Genomic DNA, 24,980 nt, shown 5'->3' with positions numbered 1-24,980 from the left:
AGGTCTCTGCTGCCAGGTAGGAGAATCAACCCAGATCTACTCCTGCAAATCTTCAAGGTGGGGGCGAGGGAGGTAGAACTGAGGTTTTGGGTTGATTGGTGGAAGGTTAAACGGTGGTTGAGGCAGGCGGGGCTGATCTGGTGCAATGCTTTGTTGGGGTGGGTGAGGATCTTGAACTGGAAACGCTTCTGGATGGGAAGCAGTGGAGCTTTCGGAGGTGTGGTATGATGGGTGTTGCGAGGAAAGTCCAGGATCAGTCGGGCTGCGGCATTTTGGATGGTTTGGAGCCTGTGGTTGAGGTGGGTGAAGATGCTGAAATAAGAGTACATTGTCACAATCCAGTCTGCTCATGATGGGGGCCTGGGTGACGGTCTTCCGATGTGCAGAGGGAGCCATTTAAAGATCTTTCAAAGCATGAAACATGAGGACATTGAAGGAGGCGGAGGAGACATTGTTGATCTGTAGTCTCATGGAGAAGTTGGTGTCGATGATTATGCCCATGTTCCTTTGCTTGATCGGTATGGCTGGGTCCCAGTACTGTGGGCCACCAGGTGGCATTCCTGGGCGAGTCCAAATATCAGGACTTATATTTTCTCTGCATTGAGCTTGATGCTGTTGGATTGCATCCATCTGGCCACTTCCACCATGCAATGCTTGAAGTTATTTTTCGTGTTAATGGGGGTCTTGAGAGAGGGGAGGATGAGTGGTGTGTCATCGGCATACAAGATGATGCGGAGGCCCTGTATCGAATGATTTGTGATAGTGGTGCCATGTAGATGTTGAAGAGGGCAGGGAAGAGTGATGACCCCTAAGGGACTCTGCAGATGGTGTCTCTAGGGGCGGAGGTAAACGGGGGCATCCGGAGTCATTGGGTTCTTCTGGTCAGAAAAAGAGTACAGCCACTGGAGGGCCTGGGTCCTGGATTGCTGTGTCGTGCCACTGGTTGAAGATGGTGTGATGAAAGACCATGTCAAAGGCGGCAGAGAGTACAAGAAGAATCAGGGCTGCGGTGTGGCCTCGGTCCACGATGAAGGGGATGTCATTTGTTGCCGCCTCTCAGTGCTGTGGTTTCTGCGGAAGCCTGATTGTGAGTGGTCCAGGATGTTGTGTTGTTCGATGTTCCTTTTGGGAAAGCTCGGTGTTGATTGCCTTTTCCATGATATGAACGGGAAAGGCAGCAGCAAGATCAGCCGGTAGTTGTTGCAAAGGTTCGGGCCAGCGGATATTTTCCTCATGAACGGGGAGACTTCTGCGTGCTTCCAGGCATCAGGGAAGGTGGCTGTGTCAATGGAAGTTTTGAGTGCTATGCTTGTCGTGGGTCCTCCTTCTGAGGTTGAAGAGACTGCCCATGAGTCAGTGGGGGCTCTGGAGTGGGTCAAAGCCATCAACATTATTGTTTCATCCGTGGTGATGGGGGTCCATTAGAAGAGTGTAGGTGTTCTTGAGGTGAGGGGTCGAGGGAGAAGGTTGTGTGTCAAAGTTCTTGTAGATGTTATCATGAAAGAACTCAGCAAGCTGATTGGAGAGGTTCTGTGATGGGGTGGAGGAGTTGGCTCAGGCTGTGGGGTGGGTCAATTCTTTGTTGATAGCAATGAGTTCTTGGGGTTGGAGTTACTGGCTTTGATTCCTTTGCTTGGTGTTTTTCAGGTTTAGGTAGTAGGCTCAGAGGGCTTTCCTGTAGGAGTCTGTCAGCGGGCTCCTGGGAGGAGCACCATTTCCTTTCCAGTTGTTTGCAGAGTCACTTTGTTGGTCTGAGGATGTACCTGTACCAGCTGGCGTGTTTGCGGATCTTTCTCAGCTTGTTTGTCCGGAAGGCTACTCAATCATTGGTAAAGGTGGTGCGCCATGTGTTGAACATCTTGAAGTTTCTGTGGGTGTCGTCAGAGAAGGCATGTAGGTGTGGCTGGAGGATGTTGGTCCAGTCTTCCTGTGTTCTTACAGTTCGGACACTGCGTGAGTGGGGCTCCTGGTGCCAAATGCAGGGCAGAGGGGTTGTGAATGTTGAAGTAGGTGATGAAGTGGTTTGTGCTTGTGAGCAGGAGTGTACGTTTGGGTTCAGAGGGTGGCCTGCTGTGTGTGTGGGTCCTGTCACATGCTACAAGAGATGTAAAAGCTGTCCAATAGGTGGGTGGAGCTGAGATCAGTGGCATCGTCCAGGTGAAAATTGAGGTCGCCAAGGAGGAGGACGTCTTCAGAGCTGAGGAAGATAGGGGTGGCGAGGTGTGTGATAAGAATGAAGTCTCTTCTGGGACCCGGTGGCCAGTAGGTGAGTAGTCGCCTTGGTGGTAGATTTGCCCCTCGTGTGGATACTAAAGTGGAGGTGCTCAGTGAAGTCATGTCTGGGTCATTGTTGATTGTGCACTTTCTCTGTAGGTAATTGCAAAGTCTCCTCTGGGTTTAGCTGTTTGGTCCTGATGTAGGATCTTGTAGCTTTCCAGGATGGTGCTGGGGATGTCCGGGGCAGAGGCTGGGTCGAGCCAGGTTTCCGTGAAGAAGGCAAAGTCGGTTGCGTGCATGTGGATGAGGTCCCAGACCTGGATGCCATGTTTATTGAGAGAGCAGGTGTTGAGTAGTATGAATGCAAGTGGTTGTGGGTGTATGTATGGCTGACTGGCATGGCGCTGTGTGTTTGGGAGAGGTGAACACAGTGCGGTGAGTTGAGGCGTGAAGCGAGAGAGTGGGAGAAAGAAAAAGTGAGCATGAGAAAGGACAGACTATGGTGATAGATGAGGCATAGACGCATTGTTCTTCTGATTGTCTGGAGTTCAGGCAATGGAGTTCCTTGAAGGAGTAGCTGTGGGTGGTGGGAGGTCCTTGGTCACTCTACACAAAAAGAGAGACAAGCGGTTCTCCACAACCACACATCCTCCAGCTGCAGAAAATGATAAACACAAAAGGTGTGGAGGGGACAGGTTTCAGCAAGTGGCCATTACCAACTTGATTAAAACCCAAATATCCATAGTACTCATTTGAGAAATGCTATGTTAATTAGCTATCAGGTGATTCCTCTTTATGAAAGACAAGAAATCCCCTGATAGCTAATTAACACAGCATTTCTCAAGAGTACTATGGATACTTGGGTAAGAATCAAGATGATAGAAGAGAGGTCCAGAGTTCTTGGTGATGGGCGCAGAAGGATGCAGATGGGCTTGCCTTTGGTGCGCCTGTGCTCCGTACGCCATTAAGTAGGTCCGGGGGGTGGGCAAAGTTGAGAAGTGGGGCTGAGGCATGATAGGAGGTGCTGCTCCACAGAGGAGGCCCTGCGAGGAGAAACAAGGACGAGAAAAGATTGACAGTAACCATAGCGCAAGATCTGAAGAGAAAACACTGCTGCCAGAAGATGGAGAGCAGCAAGGTTCACTAAAAGAGCAGAGTATTTTCAGGTCACTGTTCACCCATATGAAAGACAGTCCTACATCGAGAAGGCTATCAGTGCTGAATGCAACATTCATTATACCCTAGCACTGCAAGAGGATGGCCTATTCAAAACAAGACCTCACCAGAGAATATTACTCAATCCATGGCCCACAAGAAATGAGAAACATAGGTTTTACTTGTAGCACACTAGAAGAGGTTTGTAGTTTATGCAGGGCTCGAAAAACACCTAAAAATGTTACTAGACCTGCAGGTCAAGTAACATAAATAATCTACATGACCTAACTGTAATGTACTTGAGCCATAAACGGATCTCAAATTGTGTGATTCTAGGCAAATAGTTTTGTCACCTTTTTCTTAATTCTTGCATATGATTGCACCTTCAAATATGTGAGCTCAGCATTTCTGCTGTACACAAAAACCTCTTTTGTTTGATTAAGTAGACTAAAGTTTGCTGCATGCATCACAAGAATTTAGCCCACAAGCCCCTAAGGTCTAGCCCACATAAACTAGGACTTCTTTTAGTTTTCTAACAACATTGCCATCAGGGCAAGAGTGTTTCTCAGCTTGTTTAAACACTCAATTTTAATAAATATATTACTAAACCATGATGTGGTAACATATGGTCATCTACACATAGTAACTTTCCAAGAAATGTCCAAAAACCTCTCCACTAACTTACAGCTTTACTGATAAAACTATACAGTGTATTAACAATCTGTGAACATTTGGTTTCAGAAAAACATATCCTTTACACCTCAACATGTAAAGTATTCTGATTTGTTTTCATCCTATTAAAATATTTTTTTCATCACACAGAAATATAAAAAAGGGCTTTCACAACTACTGAAATATATTTTTAAGTGTTTGCACAGTTGACTTAGTCATTTAAATGTTGTGTGTTAGGAAAAACCTGACACCCTATATCCTTTTATGTTACATTCTAAGCAGCAGGTCACACAGTTCACCTTACAAAGTCCTGGAACTCTGCAATCAGAAGGAAAATTTATTGTAAGAAAAACTGACTTTTGACCTATGTCTGTGAACACAGCAAATGTGACATAAGAACAAGATTTAAAGGCATCTTTTATTGTCCCTCCACTTTTCAACTGAATAGAACACCTGTTCAGTGTCAACTTGCCAGAAGGGAAGAGTAAGTATTACAAATAGCTCGACCAGTGAATTTTTCAACCCCTGTTATGGCCTAACACGACCAGACCTACAGCACAAAAGGGCTGCCATACCTTGCAGGCCTTAAGGATCTGAGAAACAGGAGACCCAGAGGCCCAGCAAAATCATTGACCTATCAGGATCAGCCGACCTGCAGATCAGCAAGCAAGATAATAATTATCTGTAGACAGCCTGAAAAAGCACAGTATCAAGCAAGACATAACCTGCAGAATATGTGGTCTAATATATATACACATATTTTTTTATAAAACTCATGCTGTGGCACAGGTAATATGCACCACACAATGAACCAACACTCAAGCAATATACCAAAACTCTGGGGGCAGCCAAGTAAAGAGCCATGTTATCAATGGCGCAGATCCCAGTAATATGTGGCTGGACCTGGGGCCACAAGTGACTGGTGGCCCGACAATAGTGTTAAACTTTTGCAGAAAGGCAAAGAGGGAAAAAAATGGCGACTACTGCCGGGCCATCCTGCTTGCTGACCCAACAATAACGCAACAATGTTAGTGGGCCAGCACTGGGATCAACATTTTCACTGTCCTAGACAACGATTTTTGTGGGGGTTTTCCGAGGCTGTGCCATTATGCTTTTTAGATTAAAACATAGTGAAGCGGCATTCTTTCTGTGGAGGAACCTTTTGTATGCAGTAAATAAATAAACATATTCAAACCCAAATCCCAAACAATTGGTGGCACAATTATAGGAACAAATTTTCAGGGCATCGAGAGCACAATGAGATATATCAGTGTGGGACATCTTAAGAAAGCAAGCGTAATCATTTTGAAAAATCAAACATTTGCACTTACAATGGGTGTAGAGGGTGGGAGGGAGACAGGGAAGAAATTATACTCAAATAAACTGATCATGTCTATAGTAAAAACTTTCAAACTCTAGCCAGGAGTAGTTTTGACAGCTGGGTTCTGTTAATTTGGAAAAAACATTTTTAGGACATCTCGCTTGTTTTTATATCCCGTTATGCGTTCAGTGTGTTTGCTTTTTCCATCATTATGTCAACAATAACATTAACCAATGTCGTTTTGTTATGAGCCGATGATCAAACACTTTTCCCGTCTATCAAAATGTTTTCCAATTGGGGGATCATTATTTTTCAACTTTACGTACAGTAAATGGTGTTTTAGCACTTTTACTTGGCAGGCACGACGAACATCTGTGTTTTGTAAGCAATTTGTGAGGTCACAGGTTAATGCATGAGATTTATTTCAATGGGATTGGAAAGAGAGAGAACCTAGAGACCGTTTTGGAGTGTCTTAGGAGAAGGACATGTATAGCTGGAAAAGACAGACTGTTTTTCTTAGTAGAATGATAGTACGTGAAGGGGGTGTTGGGGACAGGTTCTTACTGAGTTCATTGTTCACGATTTATGTACGGGTTAGAAGGGTGTTCTGGGGAACAACAACCGAATCACTTGCCTGCTTTGGATCCAAGAGCTGGATTTAATGTTTCAATAAGATTACAGTCCCCTGCCAAAGGCTTTACAGCCCTCAGCTACTCTCTGCTTCATTTCGGTCATCTCATCCAGCTCTGTTCTTTAAATAGAGAAGCATCCAGGCTTACAAAAGCCGATCTAGATCACAAGTGTCGGCTGCAAAACTTTAATAGAATTCAATTTTAGAGATAGGAAAAGCAAGCTATGTATCACTGGAAGAACATAACTAAGGATATTCTGGTACCTCAACATTTAAAATAGTTGTTAAGTCAAAAAAAGAACCCAACGTTAAGTCATTTACAGAAAAAAAAGCAAAAAAAAAAAAATACACATTTATTGTGTTTTCCAGCTGTAGATCCCATGAAGGGATAAATGGCTTAAAGCCAGTGGGTATTCCTCAGCTCCTGCAGCACAATGTTCTCAGGCATTAAAGAGAAGCTTCTGCAAAATTGCGACTCACAGCTTTAACATGGATTATTACTTCAATCCCCCACAGATTGAGATGCATGACATCATTCTGAGTCACGCTGGGAAACAGGCCAAGGTTGGCAGACAGACATGCTGCCAATGATGTCCTCAGCAACTGCTGGAGGAAAACAACATATCTGGAACAGTAACAAGTTACCTAATGAAATGCTTGCAGTTTCTCTTCTGTACTGATAAATATGCCTGTTTGAGCCCCACGTGTCTGGTTAGGGTAACATACATCAGCACAGACCACCGTGCTACATAAAGATTGACATGTTGCGTAGCACGGTCACTCAAGCACTTCTTGTTTAAATAGCAGCATGCCAAGCTCATTCTCCATAGATCCACGAGGTGTACATATTATACTATCCTATAGCTCTCCCTTAATTCCACCAAAATTCGTACCTCAACACGGTCATGCGAGGGCTTTATATGACTGCCAAAAGGGCAAGAGGTGGGTGTTGATACAGGAGTGCCAAAGAGGCGGCTGAGAGAGAGAGAACAACTATGGCCAGAGCATCCTTGGGGACAAGGTGACAAAAGAAATGAGACAAGTATTATGGAGGTGTGGGCGCAGAGATACACCAGGAACAGTGGCGTGACAAAGACCCCGCAGTTCTCGCGGTGCAAGGGGGTCCTTCAGCACAGAACCTCAGACCCTCCCCCCAGTCCCTGACTGGGACTGGGGGGGGTGGGGGGAGGGGGGTGCCTCAAGTTTTGTTACGCCACTGATCAGGAACGGGTGAGGCATAGGGGACAGCCTACCCTGCATTGTGGTCCAGCATCACTGTAGTCTTCACTTCCAGCTGCAGCGGGTCCACATTTGTGCGTCACCCAAAACTCCAGCTACCACTGAAATGAATGGCAGTGGAAGAAAACACCTTCACAGCAATGAATAGGTGCTTCACCCTAAATGCATTGCAATGGATGCAGTACGTTTCTTAAAAGAAGATACAGTAATAGCGGCACATCGCAATGCCAAAATGTAAATGCGGCGGCTATCGTTTACCATGATAATAGGTGCCAATGATTTGTATTTTTAGCTGTGGTAAAGGCAATCTTTGCCAATCTGAATTTTTATGCAAAGGTCACATCAGGGTGTAAAGCTGCCTTATCATTAGTATAAACTGATCTGTCAAAGATCAAGTTTAAGAAAGATTTTAGGTGTGTTACTATATTGCAGTATAATCTGTAGTTTTGCCAAGAAATAGTTGCCAGCCGTTTAAACTGCTCTAAAATTTCTTCCATGAGATTTTGGTGTTGCCTGAAAAAAAAAATAATCACAAAGGCATACGTTCGATTACACACCTGATTTTGCTCAGCTTTAACAAACTCGTATAGTAGAGTCTCTAAGGTTTGCGTTTGCAGCAACAAAGGGGCTGGCTGTCCCTAAAACAGAAAGACTATGTTCTCTAAAATGTGAAAGAGCACTGCCCTCTGCAAACCCTCAAAAATTAATTTATCTTAGTTTACATTTTTGGAACTTTAGGAAAATCAACAAATGCCTACCCGAGTTATTTTAATCCCAATATTCCCAACACATGTCCATATAATGGCAGATGAAGCACTGGCACCATGTGTGGCATCAAAAAAATCTATTGAAACAAAATTAAGTATTTGTAAGGCGAACTCAAACTGGACTTCACCCATGGAGATTCGGGTTTATGTTTTGAACAAAAAAGAGAACATACCCCTTATGACAGACGGCATGTTAAAAAGGCTATAAAATTATACATCAGGAACGGGTATCAATATTATAGCCGAGTAGCACAGCTTTCAGAAGGACAATAGTATGGCATTTTGATAAGACTTCAGCATCTAGGATGGCAGCAGGTTGATGTGAATGTAATATTTAGGACTGTACCAGTTTCATGGTGGCTCTGGAAATAATCACCTTGATTTTAACGAAAGGAACTGAAAATCAATAACAGAATTGAAGAATCTGATTTGAGACCATGGAGGAGATCCTGTGTAGTCTTCGTAATCCTTGTGTAGCTCTTCACAGCAAAACATAATGCTCATATGTAATGTTTTCCTAAAAAGGGTTCTAGAAATGTCTCCATGAATACATTAGGTTATGGAACAGGTGACTTCCTGCTTGTTGGAAAAAGATAGCCAAGGTATATGTACAGGTTAGGTGAGCTTTTGAAGGCAGTGTGAAAAAGGTTATAGATGAAATTGTAAAAATAAAAAAATAAAAAGGAAAAGGAAACAAATCATATTTTCACGATTACACTAAGCGATGTATTTCATAGTTCAATAACTCACCTGCTATATCAATATTTCAAGGGACACAAACTAAATTTTATTAGAAGGATTTCAGGAGCTATCTACTTTCCTCTATATCCAAACATCTCAGTACCTCCGGTTTCATGTTCTAAGAACATACTACTCTTTCCTGTGGAAGAGAATGGATGGTTGTCTGGATACATCATCCGTACTGTCTGACGAACCCCAGGTTTGACTGGATAGCACTTTTTTAAACTATATCACCCGATTTAGCTTTCATCCCACAATCACTTTTTTCTGAACAGGGTGGATAATCTGTCAAAGAATAACCCCTGCTTGCCGGTCAGGGTCTCTAGCCCATTATACAAAACCATGGGTCCTCCCCTTTCCAGCAGTTTCCCCATCCTTACATGTTCCTCGGGCTCCATCCCTTGGGTAATTGCTGTAGCAAAAGTGCAACAAGGTTATAACCCATGTAAAGGTCAGTCTTGTGGCTTTCTTGACAGAAGGCCACCCTACAGTCTATGTGAAATCTGCAGAGAAGTAATGATAGCCATGCGGTGCTAAATGAGGTATATCATTTTTGCAGTGTGTCCTATGTTGGAGTACGGTTGTAGGATGGGTCAACAGATTACATTTTAGGACTACGGATACACATACCAGGTCAGCTGTGCCCTCAATTTAGTATCTTGGACAATAGTCTTCTTCAGCCTACAAGTACTAGCTGTGGTTCTTGCAGCGTAGGCTCCTCGCACATTTATTATATTTGTATCTGGTCTCCACTAAGAATTCATTTTAGATTGTACAAAAGTTTACATTGACTGTTTTAATGTTTGCATCCAGAAAACACTGAACAGTAATACAAGAATAACATTTTAGTTTTTTGCCTCTAGAAGGCACTCCAAATTATCCTCAAATCTTCAATATAGAGAGCTAAAGGGTTAGAACTGAATTCAGGAAAGAATCATTGAGAGAATCCGTGGAACCTGAATAGCTGTTAAATGTGTACTTTTTCTCCCGTTTTATATTTGTGTTGATTTCTGAGAAATTTTAGGGCATTTTCATTTCTTTCAAAACTATTTGTGAAGGAATTTGACGTTTTATTGAGTTTTGTGACCAATGTTAAGTCAATGGAAAAAAACAAACTTGACATCATAGACCCACTTGTTGAATGAGTAAATTTACCTTATAAGATTATGCATTGGGGTGTACAGAAATAAGCTGGTCTGCCTAGTACGCTTTTTGATTTTAATCAGCGTCTTAGGAAAGCAGTATAAAAAAAAATTAAAAATGATTTTGTCAAAGTGTTAGAAACACCTTTTGTTCGCATCTAGAATGCAGTCTGTATTATTTTGGGGACTTCAAAAGTAGACTGCCAAACCGAACCGATTTGGGAAAAGAATCATAGGCAGAGCGAACCTGCAAAACGAAAGTGGCTGTTAAATTTGGTCAGAACAGGTTGGTGCCCATGCAATATGGTAACTTCTTCAAATGATTTAATGAGACTGAAATACGATTTTAATATTTTATGGAGCTGAATTCTCTACAACAAGGGTGGTCAGTAAGCACAAGGCACCTACCACACAATATTACTATGTGCATTGTTCATCTAAAGTGATACGTCAGGACACCTTGCTCGCTGGATTTCTTGTGTGTGTGTACACAATACCCCAGCAGATTTGATGTTCTATTTTGTGCTTTTTAAAATCACTTTTTCATTCCGAAGTTTGTTATACTATAGAGGAGGCATTTGCGGTTCGGGTGCTACACAAATACTAGATATCAAAAGTCAGAAAATGTATAGCCACAATATTCTTAGGTTGTACTTCTGTGTAATATAGTACATCATCTTTCTCAGTTACTTTTTTGTTTGGTGGAAAAAATAGGAATCTCCAAAATAAAACTGGGTCTGCATCGACAGCTAAGTTTCAAACTAAAAATATAAATATTTAATTAAATTGTAAGGAATATGTCATCTTTAAGGCACACATAGTTAAATTCAGAAAACTATTTTGCTTAATTGGTAATACAGATATTTACAGACTGAACATGTGCAGCTGCTGAATGCGCCATGGGTTCACAATTTGTGCTTTTAAGCAAAAAAACTGTGGCATAAAACATGTGCAGTGCGAAGTCTGGAGTTAAGTATTCATGTATCTTTCCACGATCCTTAGCCTCAAATAGATGTAGCACACAACCATTTTCCCCAACAAGCGCATAACTCATCCTAGGCAGATCATGTAATCTAATTGCAGTTATAAATATAAATTTCAGAAACGCAATATCATTTTGCAACTCAAATACGAAAGTCCCAAATGATGTACACCGGCTTAAATTGTTTCCAAATACCTTTCATTAATGTATACCTCTCGTTTGTTACACAGCTAGTACGCAGTCTAGAAATACTTGCACACATGGAGCGACCAGGCTACAGTTGGACGTGCATGCTCATCATTGGGTGGGACGCGCGTACAGAAATGCACAGAGTTTTCAGTGTGATTGCTGGTACACCCAGATGCCGGGAAGAGGGAGTATCCTCACAGTTCTTTGTGCCTCACAGCTCTCAGTGTCTTAGGATCCAACATCAAAGGCTTCGGAGGATGAGAATAAAATCACCACATCTAATACAACTCCAATGGCACTCCCTATCCAAGCCCCTGGATGAACTTCATGGGAACACATTAACGTATTGCATGATAGTCAATAGAAAGGTTAAGTGGAGATTTAAGGCTACCTGAACTTTCATCATCTCAGTAGTCTCAATGAACAGCCAAGTTAGTTGATGTGTTGGGTTTGTCTGCAACAAATACACGGTTGAGCTACTTTGTTCGCCGATTGCAGATGGGGAAATTGCATCATGCCATACTTTTATCTTAACTAAGCCATGTCAAGTGTCTTATTTAAACACTGACAAAGTTAGCACCGTCCTTTATTTTCACAAAGAGACCTGCTAGTCAAAAAGATACTACACAGAGAAAGGAGGTGTCGAACAGAGCACCCACACCTCCCGTCTGTGATACGATTAGCACAATGCCACCTAATGCTCCCGCCACATGTGCCTATTTTCTGCTCACCTAATTAGAGCAACAGTATGGCAGTGTCACCACCTTGCCCACCCAGACTTAACCTAATCTGGCTCCCCTTTGAACTCTGCAACCTCCTCTCTTATTCACCCAGATATGAAGAGCAACAAAAACAGCCATTGTCTTTATTGGCTTATTTCAGCTTATATAGAGATTTTTTTTTCCTCTCCAACCATCATACTTCACTTCCATTTCTAGTCCAAACAAAATCAATTTAGAGGCAACGTTCTTGTGGGGGCACAAAACACTGTTTTTTAAAACTTGCTTCTTTCGGGTCAAACTTAAGACATTTAATAGCTCTAAAAATTCAAGATATAAATGACCTATCGCCAAATCATGGATTTAATGACACACACTGTTTTGACATCAGTGTTGTATGTACATAAGTAGCATTTGTAGTGGTTAAATCTAAAAGACTGAGGAGACATTCAGGTGCTCAATTCATAGAGACCTTAGATCATGAAGGTAAAGCAATCTACATATCAATGTTTCAGTGGGATAAGTAAGTCTGGTGGCTAAAATTGGTCGTAATGGCATTTTATTTCACTTTTTCTAGCACAAAAAAAAAAAAATAATCAAACCTATTAAAAGGGAATAATATGAAGATACAACAAAAATAAAAATAAAAAGCAACCAGAAAGATGTAGATATTGTCCACATTCTTCTCCTTGTCAACTGGCCCACTGTAAAGGCCACAACTCTCTAACTCGCCACCTTCAAGCTCACTCCTAACGAAACCCAAGGGACACCTTAGCACTCATTTATCCATACATACACAATGCGTATAGGACTTTCCGGCTGTATACATGGTCTACCACAGCTCACTTCAAATTACTTCACCCTCAGAGAATGCTTCTGCTGCTTCTCAAAATCTTCTGTTGTGTCAAATTGCACATAAAATACTCAAGTAAAATCAGAAGAGCTGCAGCTATTACGCAGATATCCACATTTCTAAAAGAAATGACCAGAACAAAAAAAAAAAGGGAGGGTAGAATTTCCAGCTAAAAAACATATTTCTAAATTATGCCAGGATTTTTAGGAGAGGTCTCATTAACATTAGAACATACTCATTTAACTAGAGGGTAAAGATTTTTCTACCTTACAGCAGAACTAGAGAACACAACAACATTAGTACTGAGAAAGCCAGTTTTATGCAGATCATGTAAGGTGCCTGGCGTTACAGTACGCAGAATAATTGATAGACTCGTGGAGACTTGCGATCCTAAACTAGCATCAAATTGGATTTTCTCCTAGTAATATTGCAAAAACAAAAAAAACCTGTGCGCGGTCATTAGCAACAATGATTCAAGTCAGACTATTTCATTACTTTACGATACAGGATTCAGGAGGAGCATGAAGTAAAGCTTCTAAATTAAATGCCATAAAGAGTAGAATAGACGACAACTGCCCTCTATACACAAGAGTCTGAAATGAAAGCAATCTCCACTGTGGTCTGTTTCTAGCCTACTATTCAGAAAAGGTTTTACAACACTCCTACTACTAGTCCATCTTCCACACGTCCCATGATCTAATTAGTGGAATCTTAAGCCAATGCCTGGTGCCATAGCCCACCACCTCAGACCATGATGAGTATTCCTATTCAGAGGCAAACTGTATTCTTATAACCACATGTACTCTTATAATTCAGAGGCACCTAAAACATTGTTTACTGTACAGAAAACATCTGCTTATTGATGCCACATCCTCTTCGTAATAAAACATTAACAAATTAAAAAATAACAAAAATAAAGGCCTCCATATCCTCTGCCCTGAAAACGAAAGGACTGGCAAAGAGATAGCAGTGCAAGTGTGTTTATGTGGGCATGCTAGAGGTGACTCGATCTAAATATATGTTTAATCAAGAAGTAGTAATTACCTCAGTCCTCTCTTGCAGATCATCATTCTGTCTGGCAAAATAACTTACACAAGTAGTGCCATAAAAATAAAAATAAATAAAAATGGTAGGATAATGGATGAAGGTAAAGACAAGACTAGCAGCCGCCCTAAGAATGTTATCAGTCAATGTCAGGCACAAATGCACTGGTGCTGAAGTCAAGTGTATAGGAGACTAAGGAATGTAAGATCTCAGATATCTGAACCATCTAAAGCCTGTTCATTAAGCAGATTTGTGAAATCCAGAAGCAGAAAGCAGGAAGCAAAAGTGTATTTCTTTCAAGAATGTGCAGTAATGCCAAACAGGTACACGAAGGCAAGGATAGGTAACCAATGAAACAGCAAGGGATTCTTCTGGATGCTCCAATACAAACCTCAATAGAAGAATACTTTCATACAGGGCATACAAGTACAACCCACGGGCGTTCACGTCAGCCCCTTCAAGCAGGGGTAGAAGGGAGATTAAGTGTTCATGGCAGAGGTAAAACTGACACCTATGGGAAACAGCCCAAGTCTTAACAATACCAAGAATTAATGATAACAGGAATAGCGATAAATGTAAAACAAATACAAAACATGGTATGCGGCTCAAGGCCAGTCATTCCAGTCTGTAGAAACTTACAAACGGAACGTTTGTTTTCCAAGTGTACAGATTCTTCTTTAACTATAGTACAGAGTGAATAGTCTCATTTTCTGTCGCTTTGAAGTCAAGCCACATTATTTAGCAGACAGGTAAACAACCTCAGCCTTTGTTAAGTAAATATAAGAAAACTTCCCTTTGAATATACACTCCCCATTTTTTTTTTTAAACTAAGTGACTATGAAGTAGAAAATACTAATTTTCTATAGAGTTTAAGAAAATCATGAACAGCACACATAAGGAGGTAAAGTTATTTCACCCGACACGCTAAATCGGTTGTCAGGACTGGAAAAAAAAAAAATTCTCTTAGCTTTTGTTAATAGGTTTATCAACTTCGGAATGAGAGTATATGGTATTTTCATATAACACCATCACATACATGAATGTGCATAGGTGTGCACACAAATGCACACACCTAGAGTAATTGGCTGACATCTTAATACACGAAAATCTATTTATAGTGTAAAGTCACAAACTTCTGAATAAGCTCGGAGTTTTAAAAACATATCAGGGGTTGGTGTTGCCGTTCTCAATGCATTGAGGTATTTAAAACAATATTTCTAAGAAAAAGTTAACTGTTACAGAAATGTGAGATAACACCTTTCAGGAGTGGTAAACTGAATAAACCTTAATAACATTTTTTTTGCTGCAAACAGTGACCCAAATCACTTTACTGATTGAGCGAGTCCTCTTTCCCGGAATGCCGGAAAATCTCTTCAGCATCCACATTGTTTTTCGCCTCACACCCAACTTCTTAACAATGAGTTTTAACAACTGCAACAAGTGGTGTAATATTATAGTTACTCACAACACCCCTTGATCAGGAAACAAAACCGCAAATTTACTTTCCACTGGCACTATAGAGAGTTTGGAACACGTTCTTTCAGTATGAAAGTTGTTAAATCAACTAACGCAACTCCACCAAAAAAGGTCTCACTTGCAAAATTAGAAACGGTGTTACAAGTTAGTTGCTTCAGGCTCACACCCTGCCATTGGCATGTGTACCTACTGTGTAAGGAACATCAAGCGTCTCAAACAGTTATTGACAGTAAAACCGGCATGGGTCGGGTGGACTTCCAAGCTTTCACATGAAAGTGTTTTAATACAAAGAAATCTGTACCCAGGGTTTGCTAAGAGGACAACAACCTTTGTAGGTGAGCCTATTAATACATTTGACAAGTTTATATACGATGGATGACAGAAGATTCAGAATGTCTTCCTTCAGCCACCAAACACAGATGCCAACAAGTAAACTATGTTAGCGCACAGCAAAAGATGTTAAGAAGGTATGTAAGATAAATCAACAACATAGAGGCAGAATGCTGTGCACAATCTCAGTTCGACTTGAAACCTTAGAAAGCCACGAAGAAGGATAACCTATCACTATTCATATGCGAGTGTGTTGAGGGTATTAAAATATAAAACTTTTCCTGGGCAGAATTTAAATTACGCCGGTGTAATTTTGGTAATTCCGTGTTACTCTGATGTCAAACTACAGACAATTACCATATTACTCCCCCTCACATAATCTGGGGTGGCAACCCCTACTGCAAGAGCACATTTAGCAAGCGTAAGCAGATGCTTACACTTGCTATTTGTGTTCTGCTGCATTTACCACTATTTCTTATCGCAAAAATGCATCTTTGCATCGATCTTGGAAGTGAGGATGCATTTGGGGGTCAAGAAAATAGCGGTAAATCCCGAGAGTAAATTGGGAGGGGGAAAATTCTACCCTCTAGAGCAGCACATTTAGGGCACAACTGTTCACTATTTGGTTTCTGTGGCATTTATATCTAGTTCCGAGCACAAAAATGACCCATCTTACACAATATAAAAGCCATGGGGGGGGCGGCTCTTGTGTAGTTCTATAAAATCTCGGTCAGAGAAATTGTTCAAAACCAATGCAACAACAAATGTTACAGAAAGTACAGTAATTCAAGACAGTTTCTCAATGCTGACTGGCTAAATCTAGCTAAAGGAAAAAAGAGCAAGTGGCTTAGACAGAAATCAAAATAAACACAAACGCATGTGAGGGTCCGTTACTAGGTTAAACTGTATGAAGAAGAGCTAAAATGGGTGGCCCTCTGAAGGCACCACTATGCTTATGAGATCTCCAATCCACAATGCTATTTTTAGGTTTCACACACATGCTTGCGAAATCTTTTGTCGGTAAAACAACTTAAAAGGAGCTTGGAACCAGCATCTTACTTACCTGAACTTGACATTGGCTTACTCTGTCGCTCTGATTTACCTGCTTCTGATTGGCCAGCACATTGTCTTCACATCACTTCCTGTCGTTGTCTTCTTTGCTAATTTTGCCATCAAGTTGTCTGTGGACCCAGTTCTCCTTCCTGTTACTTTCTATTGGACACTGGCCAGTGTCCTTCCTGCAACGCTGAAGGTACTGCTTTTTTCCCCTCGAGTGATGTCTTTCTTCGCTGACTTCTTTCTTCCTTGCTAGCGTCTTCATGTCTTCTTTCTTCATTCCTGTCTTCTTTTTTCTTCCTGCCTGTCCTCGTAACTTCGCTGATGTCTTCTTTTTTTCAATGCCTTCTTCTGTCTTCTTTCTTCGTTGACGTTTTTCCTTTCTACATACCATCTTCTGTCTTCTTTACCACATGCCGTCTTTTGTCTTCCCAGGTCTGCACTCTTCCCGTCTTAAGTCTTCAGCCTTCTTCTCTTCTGCCGTCTTCTCTCTTCCGCCATCTTCCTGTGTTCTGTCATCTTATTCAGTGTTTCCTGCATGCCAAAACTTTTACCTTTTTTTCTACTGTAACTGGCTTACAAATATTAGAAAATGTTACAATCATGTTTTTTTTTAATTAATTAATAAAACAAACATCGTTATACAATTTTTTAAATATTTGTAAGCCAGTTACATAGAAGAAAGAGACAAAGGCGAAACCTATTGGCTTTGCCAATGCTGGTTTGTTCTCCCAGATGTTTCAAGGAACGGCACGTGATTTTCATTGCAATTTGGCTTTTAAATTCAGTTGCAATACCATGACAACAGCACTGAACATGCGTTCTATTTATTAACCATTTTATTTTAGAGTGTGTGATGTACTTGTTGCTCTGGGCACAGAAGCTCTTGAGTAGACAATGCAGACTGTGGAACAAAGAGGACAGGGACAGACAGGAAGCAACTTACACACAGAGAAGAAAAGGTAACTGCAGACCGGAAGTAAAGCACGCAGGTTAGCCCAGCAAGTGCAAGTCTGACCAGTGATTTAATTACACACTTCTTAGCGCCCAAATATTGTTTTACATAATCATGGTATCACTTTTTCATTTAGCTAAGAGGGACAGTGTTGAGAAACACTCCCAAATGATTTAGAAATCAGAAACAAAACTTCATAGACATAATGATTAGACTTACATGTGTGAAATAAAAGCAGTGTTAACATATGTAAGGGATCATGCAGAGAACAAAGAACACAAAATAACCATATTCACAGGAATAGGCAGAATTGATTCCCTTTTTCCCCCAGACTGAACAGGCACAGAAAAACGGAAACTCACATAAGCAATGCTTGCCTGTTCCACTTCTCAGTTACTCCAAGCCCTTCTCCAATGAAAACCAAAGTTCCAGAGACCTTGCAATGGCCTGATTCACTAAGGTTTTCCTAGGAGTAGATGTGTACTATTCCTGTGCTAAATGTGGTTTAGTATTTTTTGTAATAGCCTACAGTGCTAGGTTTGGTTGGAACACAGAATGTGTTTCACTTCATCTCTAAGCCAGTGCCTTCTGGTTCGTTCAGTGAATTTGATTTGTGGGTTGGAAATTTAGAAATTACAAACTGAGAAAGTGTACACAGTTTTAAAATAAAACAAATCTGCATCTCTAAACTGTGTCATGTCTCATTGCACTAATTTACAATCTCACTGTGTTCTAACTCTGGAAATGCATAGTGTTGTATTAGAGCCCTTTAGCAGGGCACTAAAGGAAAAGATGTTATAGAGCACACTACCCGATAAACTAATGTTTCACGGAGATGGCGAGAGATGATGTAACCGCACTTTCATATTGATTGGTCATATTGATCCACTGCATTGAAAAGATGGTTGGTATCACTCTCGTGCTCTAGGAGGCAACTGGTCCGAGTCTCCTTGGCCCGGACTAATTGGGAATTGAAAAAGGAAGGGGTGCCCAGAACAGATACTTCAATTCTAAAAGGATTTGAAGTTCTCTCTTCTGGAGATTGAAGTCTGAACGATCAGCCTAAGATTTTGCACTAAAACTAAGCAACTATGGTGTGCCTCCCATGAAAAAAAGATAACTGAAAAACAGTTGAGTGCAAGTGCAGACTAGAAAGGACAAATTGCCCCTAATAATTCAGAAGTAATGAAAACCTACAGGGTGAGCATTTATAACTTTGCACAGCAAAACCATGTGAGGCATTACAACAAACACAAATATCAAAGTAAAACGCATAATCTGCATTCCAAATTCTGGAGCGCAAGACTCGCCTAGTTGGAGTCACTTAGGTATGTAATGGATGAAAGGAATGTACAAACACAGGTAACACCAGATATCCAATTCCACACAGCAGCTGAACCCCCCCAGTCGCACTACATTAATGTATTCAAGAATATATTCCTTGTAAATCAAGTGGTGCCTATATGACTAGATTGAACCAAGTTTTAGATGATTGCCCGGACCTTTAGAAAAAAAATAATAATAAATAAATAAATAAATAAATAAATAAATAGAGACAGTAAAAATCGCAACAGAGCAGCTTCACAAAAAGACAAAAAATATCTGTCAATTCAAATTTTTTGCAGAGTTCATGCATTATAAAAATTATGAAATCACATGCTTACAAACAAATTTAAAGTCCAAACTCATTCAACACTTTTAGCTACAGCACATTGCTTCAATCTAATGAGAAATGGCAACACATGTTTGAGAAGACAAAAAGGCAATGCATTAAAAAAATAAAAAAAAAATAAAAAAAAAAAAACCACACACACACAATTCTCAAACGTCAAAACCTTTTGGAAAAAAAAAAAAAAAAAAAAAAAAAGATATTGCCTCGGAACGCCTAAAAGAAACATTTTTCAATTCTGCTTACCACGCAATCGAACATTTCTTCTGTATCTTCCTCAAACAGAATTATTTTATGGCTAATGCCCATATTTTTAAGGAGCAGCACAATGGTAACAAAGCTTTCCTACAAACTGCGCTACTGAGATCACTCTTTTTGACACAATGGATGACTTTCTTCCTTGATAGATGGGGTACAGCTGGCTATACTTACTTACGGAGCCTTCTGTCACATGGAACATGGACCGCCATGCTATACCTTGCAGTCAACTCAAACACACTGCCAGTATAGGTGAGAAGGCCTTCACTTGGGATTTCCTCAATTAAGATCAATCATACAACTTATTGCATTAGAATTTGTAACAGCTCAGAACTTCGCTACTGAAATACATAGGTTTTGTAAGTTCATGTTTTTCCCCGCTTTTCTTGCTGCATATTTTTCTTTTTATAAACTGAAAATTATATTGATGCTTTTAAAATCTGTATACCCAATTACCTTCCAGGTCTAACAGCTAAAAAGAATCAAACATACGCTTCATAAGCTCCATGTCATAGGCTCCATAACAAACCCTTGGCTTGATTACATCAACATTTTGTACTTGGTATTCACAAAGAAGTTCATCACTAAATTCCCCGGTGACTGGCATTTTGCATCCAAGAGCCTTACACTGTGCTTAGCTGCCCTTTGGCTAAAGTCTTTCTACGCTGAGTTCTGCTCAGATTAAAAAAAAAAAAAAAATATATATATGTATATAATTTTATTGTTTTCACACCAGTCTGCTCTAATGTAGAACAAGTCATTGACCTTAAGGCACCTAGCGACATTTTTCATTAAGCGGGCAATATAAATATCATCAGTCACTCAGCTAAAGAACTACTGCTGAGGATAGGACTTGCCCATGCCGCTGCATATAGATGCGACATGCATGGAGTATAAGCCTCACATAATGATGATCACCAACAGTAAAAACGCCTGCATGACCCTCTGGGAAAGCAGAACAGGTCACACTTAAACAGTTTATATGATTGTTACCAGGGTGGATGATGGAGTGGAAGAGGCTTGCAAGTAATCATCTACTACTTGGAAAGACTACATCTACTAGTAATATGTCAAGAATTTGGAATTCATCCTGAGCCACAAACACAACTTTTATAATGAGGTCTTTAACAAAAAGGGGAGGGAAGGAATCTGGGGCCACTAGAAGCACTAGCTCAGATGTAAAAGAGAGCACTCCCAGACACACCAAAGAAGAGACCAGGATGTTGCATGTTAATGGATGCAGCCAGCGTCCACCACCACCACCACCACCACTCCCCCTTCCCAGGTACATCATTCCTTCCAACAGATGTAATGACAGGGAGAATGGCTGGATACATGCAGCAAATGACAATAAAGGGGCCAAATTCCCAAGGCACATGCAGCAAATCAAACTCTCTATGGTATCGAAAGACTGCCACCACTATTACCCACATGCCCAACCCGATCGGAATTATTTATAGCATGATCAGATCCAGATGAGGGCAAACTTGCTTTTAAACGTCCATGTTTTACAATGCTTTTAAAAAGTTTACAATGTGCAAAAGACATGGGCTGAGAGCATCAATATAGAATGGGACAAAAATACTCCCTTGAACCTCGATACAAACTGCAGGCATCATAACTCAATTGACAACTACCCTGATGAAATTCCCTGAATGCACACTTCTCACTCAAACCTGTGCCCCTTTGCACAGTCAACTTCCAAGCGTGTAGTGGCTAGCTGAAAGCATGCAAGCACATAACACCAGCACAATGACATCGTCCCGAATCTCAGTCCACGGTTGGATAAACTTCAAAGTCCGATACATTACGCTAACGCTTAAAGGCCTTCTTGCCACTGCACTAGCCTCCATAGCGTTACTAATAAACCTGATAACTCTGCGATGTGAACCTGTCTTGCTTTCCCTGATATGTGTACCAAATATCCATGGGCTCCAAAAGGTAGCAGTACATGCTCTTTCAGCGGAATCCCACTCTCCATGCAATAATCTCCTGGCCTGCATCAAACTTCTCTATGCTCACAAAAGTTATGGCATCCGTTTCACTGAAGTGTCACAACAACCTAGAAGGGGTTTAATTTAGTGCAGTGCTATAATAATGCACAGTTCAAACAATCAACTAATGGCAGTTAATCGCTAGTTTGTTCGTGGTTAGAGTGATCACACATGGACTGCCATGACACCACTATAGAGGTCAGAAATGAATGATCGCATAAAGGTTAAAGAGTCTTTAAATACTCAAATCACACATAATCTTTTCTTCTACTCTAACGCTGTTTACTAACAGGCCAACAGGACAAAATTCAACATAGAATTAAAAAAACAGCACATCAAAGACTACAGAAGAGGATACGATGCCACAACAAATACATAATGGGATCGATTATAATAAAATGTTCATATTTTTGATAGTGCTCGTAATCTTTCTAAATCAGGCAGCCTCAGGGCGGAAAAACAAGCAGCCTCTGTTAAGGGTTGAAGATGAAATGAATATGGGGCACGCAGCGTTCTCATTACAATGCTTGCGTGTGCTGAACGTGTTGTAAATACAGAACACGAGTTATAAAGAAATTACACAAAATATAAAAATACGTCAGAAGAAAGATTAGAAGAATTTGTTGTAAATTAATGCACACGTCATCGACTGAGAAACAGCAGGCTCGGCAGTCGCACTGTTTTTATTGAAGCCTCTGTAATCTTTCAGTTGTTGTTGAACCTGTGCCTTTGCCAAAGGCTCTCACAAGAATACTACTGGTTGGGCTAATCCCGCATCTCAATCGCTACAACTGATTAGAGGTCAACGGTGGCTGAAAGGTCAGCCCAAGCTGTTTGATAGCAGAGAGTGTGTGTGTGGTCAAGAGACTCGGACACACGGGCTGCGAATCGCAAGATAGGTCACTTGTGAGCTTTTAGAGAGCCGAGTTACGTGAAAATTATGTTAGATGTCCCTTGCAGAATACGAGAGGAGTACTGGTGCGAATATTGGCTGGGTTAACATGCTGTAGGCGGAGTGGGGGCTCGGGACCTTTCACCGGCATAATCAGATAAAAAAAGTCAAGTTCTGTGTTTCACGTTAAGGGGAAAAAAACAGTCTAAGCAAAAATGGCCGTTGGTGCCCGCGAGCAGGGTCTTCCCACGGATTCCTGCCAGTAACCTCCAGGCAAACTGTAGTCAGGAGCACGAACACCAAACATAAAACCTGCACCAAGTCTAGATTTTCAGACCAAGCGCCTCAGCGAGTTAACGTTTACATGCCAACACGCAAACCTTTAAAGGCAGCATGTTTCCCAAACCAATCGGAGTAAGGATTACATTCACCACTTTCCTTAAAGCACTCTAATTCTATAGATGAACTAAAAGTACATACGCCTTTTTACGCCTCAATTTACAATAAAATTGTTTTCACCTTCACTTGCCAAAAATTCTACATTTGGTCAACTATTTAATAACGACAGTACAAGACGCAGGCTTACACTGAAAACAATCCGTGGAAAAGCATATCAAGGGGAGTCAAACAAAGCGCATAATTGAATCTGACTGTAAAAAAAAAAAAATAATCAATTGGAGTTTTCGGTTACATAATCATGTATTTATGACAGCTCGGTCCGATCCTCTTAGCTTTATCGAATTATGCGATTAGAAATAAATTATGGTAGTTGAAAAAAATAATCACCTGATTTAAATCCTCGTCGTTCAGCAAATGAGACTCCCTGGGTTTAAAGCAGTTCTGACACTTGCTTTTATTGAATATGTTGGCTTGAAATTTCCTGCAGGGGTTATCTTTAGCAGACATTGTTTCTGATCAAGCACAAGCTTCTCCTTATACCCCCAGTTGATTGTTGTTCTGATATCCTTTAATACCTCGTTTCCAAGATTTTCCGCCCAAACGATAGCAGACAAAGGGTTGACAAAAAGTTCCTTTCTAATCCAGGGGTGCATCAGTAACCAAAAGGCTGGATTGCTGTTCCAGCAACATTTCTTTCCTCCGCTTTAGACAGCAACATCACAATCCTCCAGGATCGAACAAAACATCAGATCGCCATGATATCCTAGGTGCCAGAACCGTCCGATCTAAGGTATTCACCAATCCGCTATGTAAACGGACCGTCCGTAAATTAAAGCCTGATGCTCGTCGTCCGTTGTTGATCTTTTAACGGATGTCATTTGTCGGTAATCTTAGCACTTCCGGGTCGCATAAGAACTAATCCCACGGTTGAACGTATTTTGTGAGTCTTCTAAGAGTGGGAGGTACAGCCAATGTGTAAAACGAAATGGGATTGGACTTTTGCAGGCACTTTAGCCAATCCAAGTGCGCCACACAGAATTCCGCAAGAATGATTGGCTGTGACGTCAACACCTGCCTTTGTTCGAGCCACCTTCCTACAGCTGGCCGGTGCCGCCCATATTGAGGGGGCGGGTTGAGCTAGACTGGAGATTCGGCTGCGCGACTATGTTCGGTGGTCGTTTGCCGTTCTGACTAGGTGGGGAGACGAGGTTGGAGGTGGGAGGACAGGGCAGCGCGGAGTATAGCACCGGGGTTTGAGCGTGAGCGGTGGTTGGACCCATCACGTGCTGTCCATATTGACAGCTTGCTTTTTTTTGTGTGGCACAGGTTTCTGTGGCTCTGGCCGGCCACGACGCCTTTATTGGAGGCGACTGGGGTTAGTGCAGTACGAGATATCAATTATCTATAGCACATATGACATTTATAGCAATTAATGATGCTCAATGTGCCTCTTGTTATGCTACATGGTTCGATTCGCAACCTGCATCCAGAGCGATTGCTTCCTGATGTGTCAGCTCATCAAACTTGTTTCTGCCTTGGCACTCCAGCTATCTCACCTCTACTGAGCATTCAAGAAGTTTAGGATGCGTCTCTAATTAAGGCTTTCACGACAGAATTCAGTTAACTACTTTTGGCACTGTTTTCGTAGAGCAGATGTCTGTTACTAGTGCTTCCAGCCCTGAAATACAAAGTTGTCATTATTCAGCTTTATCGATTTCTAAAGGAGCGGCATTAGTAGTTAATTCTTCCAAATAGGGAGGGACATATATTGAAAGGGAGAATTTCCTCGAAATCCTGTGAAGAATTCGTCTTAGTATAGGAATTCCCGTTTAAGCACTTCCTAGTACCTTTGCTGAAGCAGTACTGAGACTACTCCAGCATGTTTTTTTCCTTGGATTTCCTTTTCCACTGACATTTTCTGGACGTAATATTTAGGGAGTTGAAGGATCTAGAGGGAATCAACGTCTCTAGGTTCAAGTCAAGACTTTATCCCATTGATGATGTATATAAATCTCCGGATCATCCTGGGAACTGTAATTTGACTCCTTAATGGTCCATCTACCTGTCCACACTTCAGTGGCTGAGGAGAGTATTTTCAAGCATCCTGCAGAAGGCCTACACTAGATCTCATCTTACTGTCAGAGCAGGAGTGTTTGAAGCCTAAACCAGTTACACTGTTATTTTTAAACATCTTCATTGGGGTTCACAGTGGTCTTCCTTCTGGCAATAAAGTCAGGCAGATTTTGTCAGACACATTTCATACAATATAGTATGTCCTT

General features: G+C 41.1%; 1 protein-coding gene across 6 annotated transcripts in view; it reads right to left on the bottom strand.

Moving 5' to 3' along the window:
- MPRIP (myosin phosphatase Rho interacting protein) overlaps nucleotides 1-23,658 on the bottom strand; it is a 754,399-nt gene extending 730,741 nt beyond the window's left edge. For 3 of the 6 annotated variants that reach the window (XM_069210053.1, XM_069210052.1, XM_069210055.1), the window contains exon 1: nucleotides 23,089-23,611. In XM_069210053.1, the coding sequence (XP_069066154.1) occupies nucleotides 23,089-23,208 (120 nt within the window). In that variant the 5' untranslated portion in view covers nucleotides 23,209-23,611. Of the gene's footprint in view, nucleotides 1-23,088 lie in introns of all 6 variants that reach the window. The other 3 variants (XM_069210057.1, XM_069210056.1, XM_069210054.1) reach the window with 2 other exon arrangements.
- Between the last annotated feature and the right edge of the window lie 1,322 nt (nucleotides 23,659-24,980).

This window comes from Pleurodeles waltl, chromosome 10, assembly GCF_031143425.1.
Source record: "Pleurodeles waltl isolate 20211129_DDA chromosome 10, aPleWal1.hap1.20221129, whole genome shotgun sequence".
In the NCBI taxonomy this organism is placed as follows: Eukaryota; Metazoa; Chordata; class Amphibia; order Caudata; family Salamandridae; genus Pleurodeles; species Pleurodeles waltl.
Note: the sequence above shows the minus strand (reverse complement) of the source record. Positions and strands in the feature narration are given on the sequence as shown.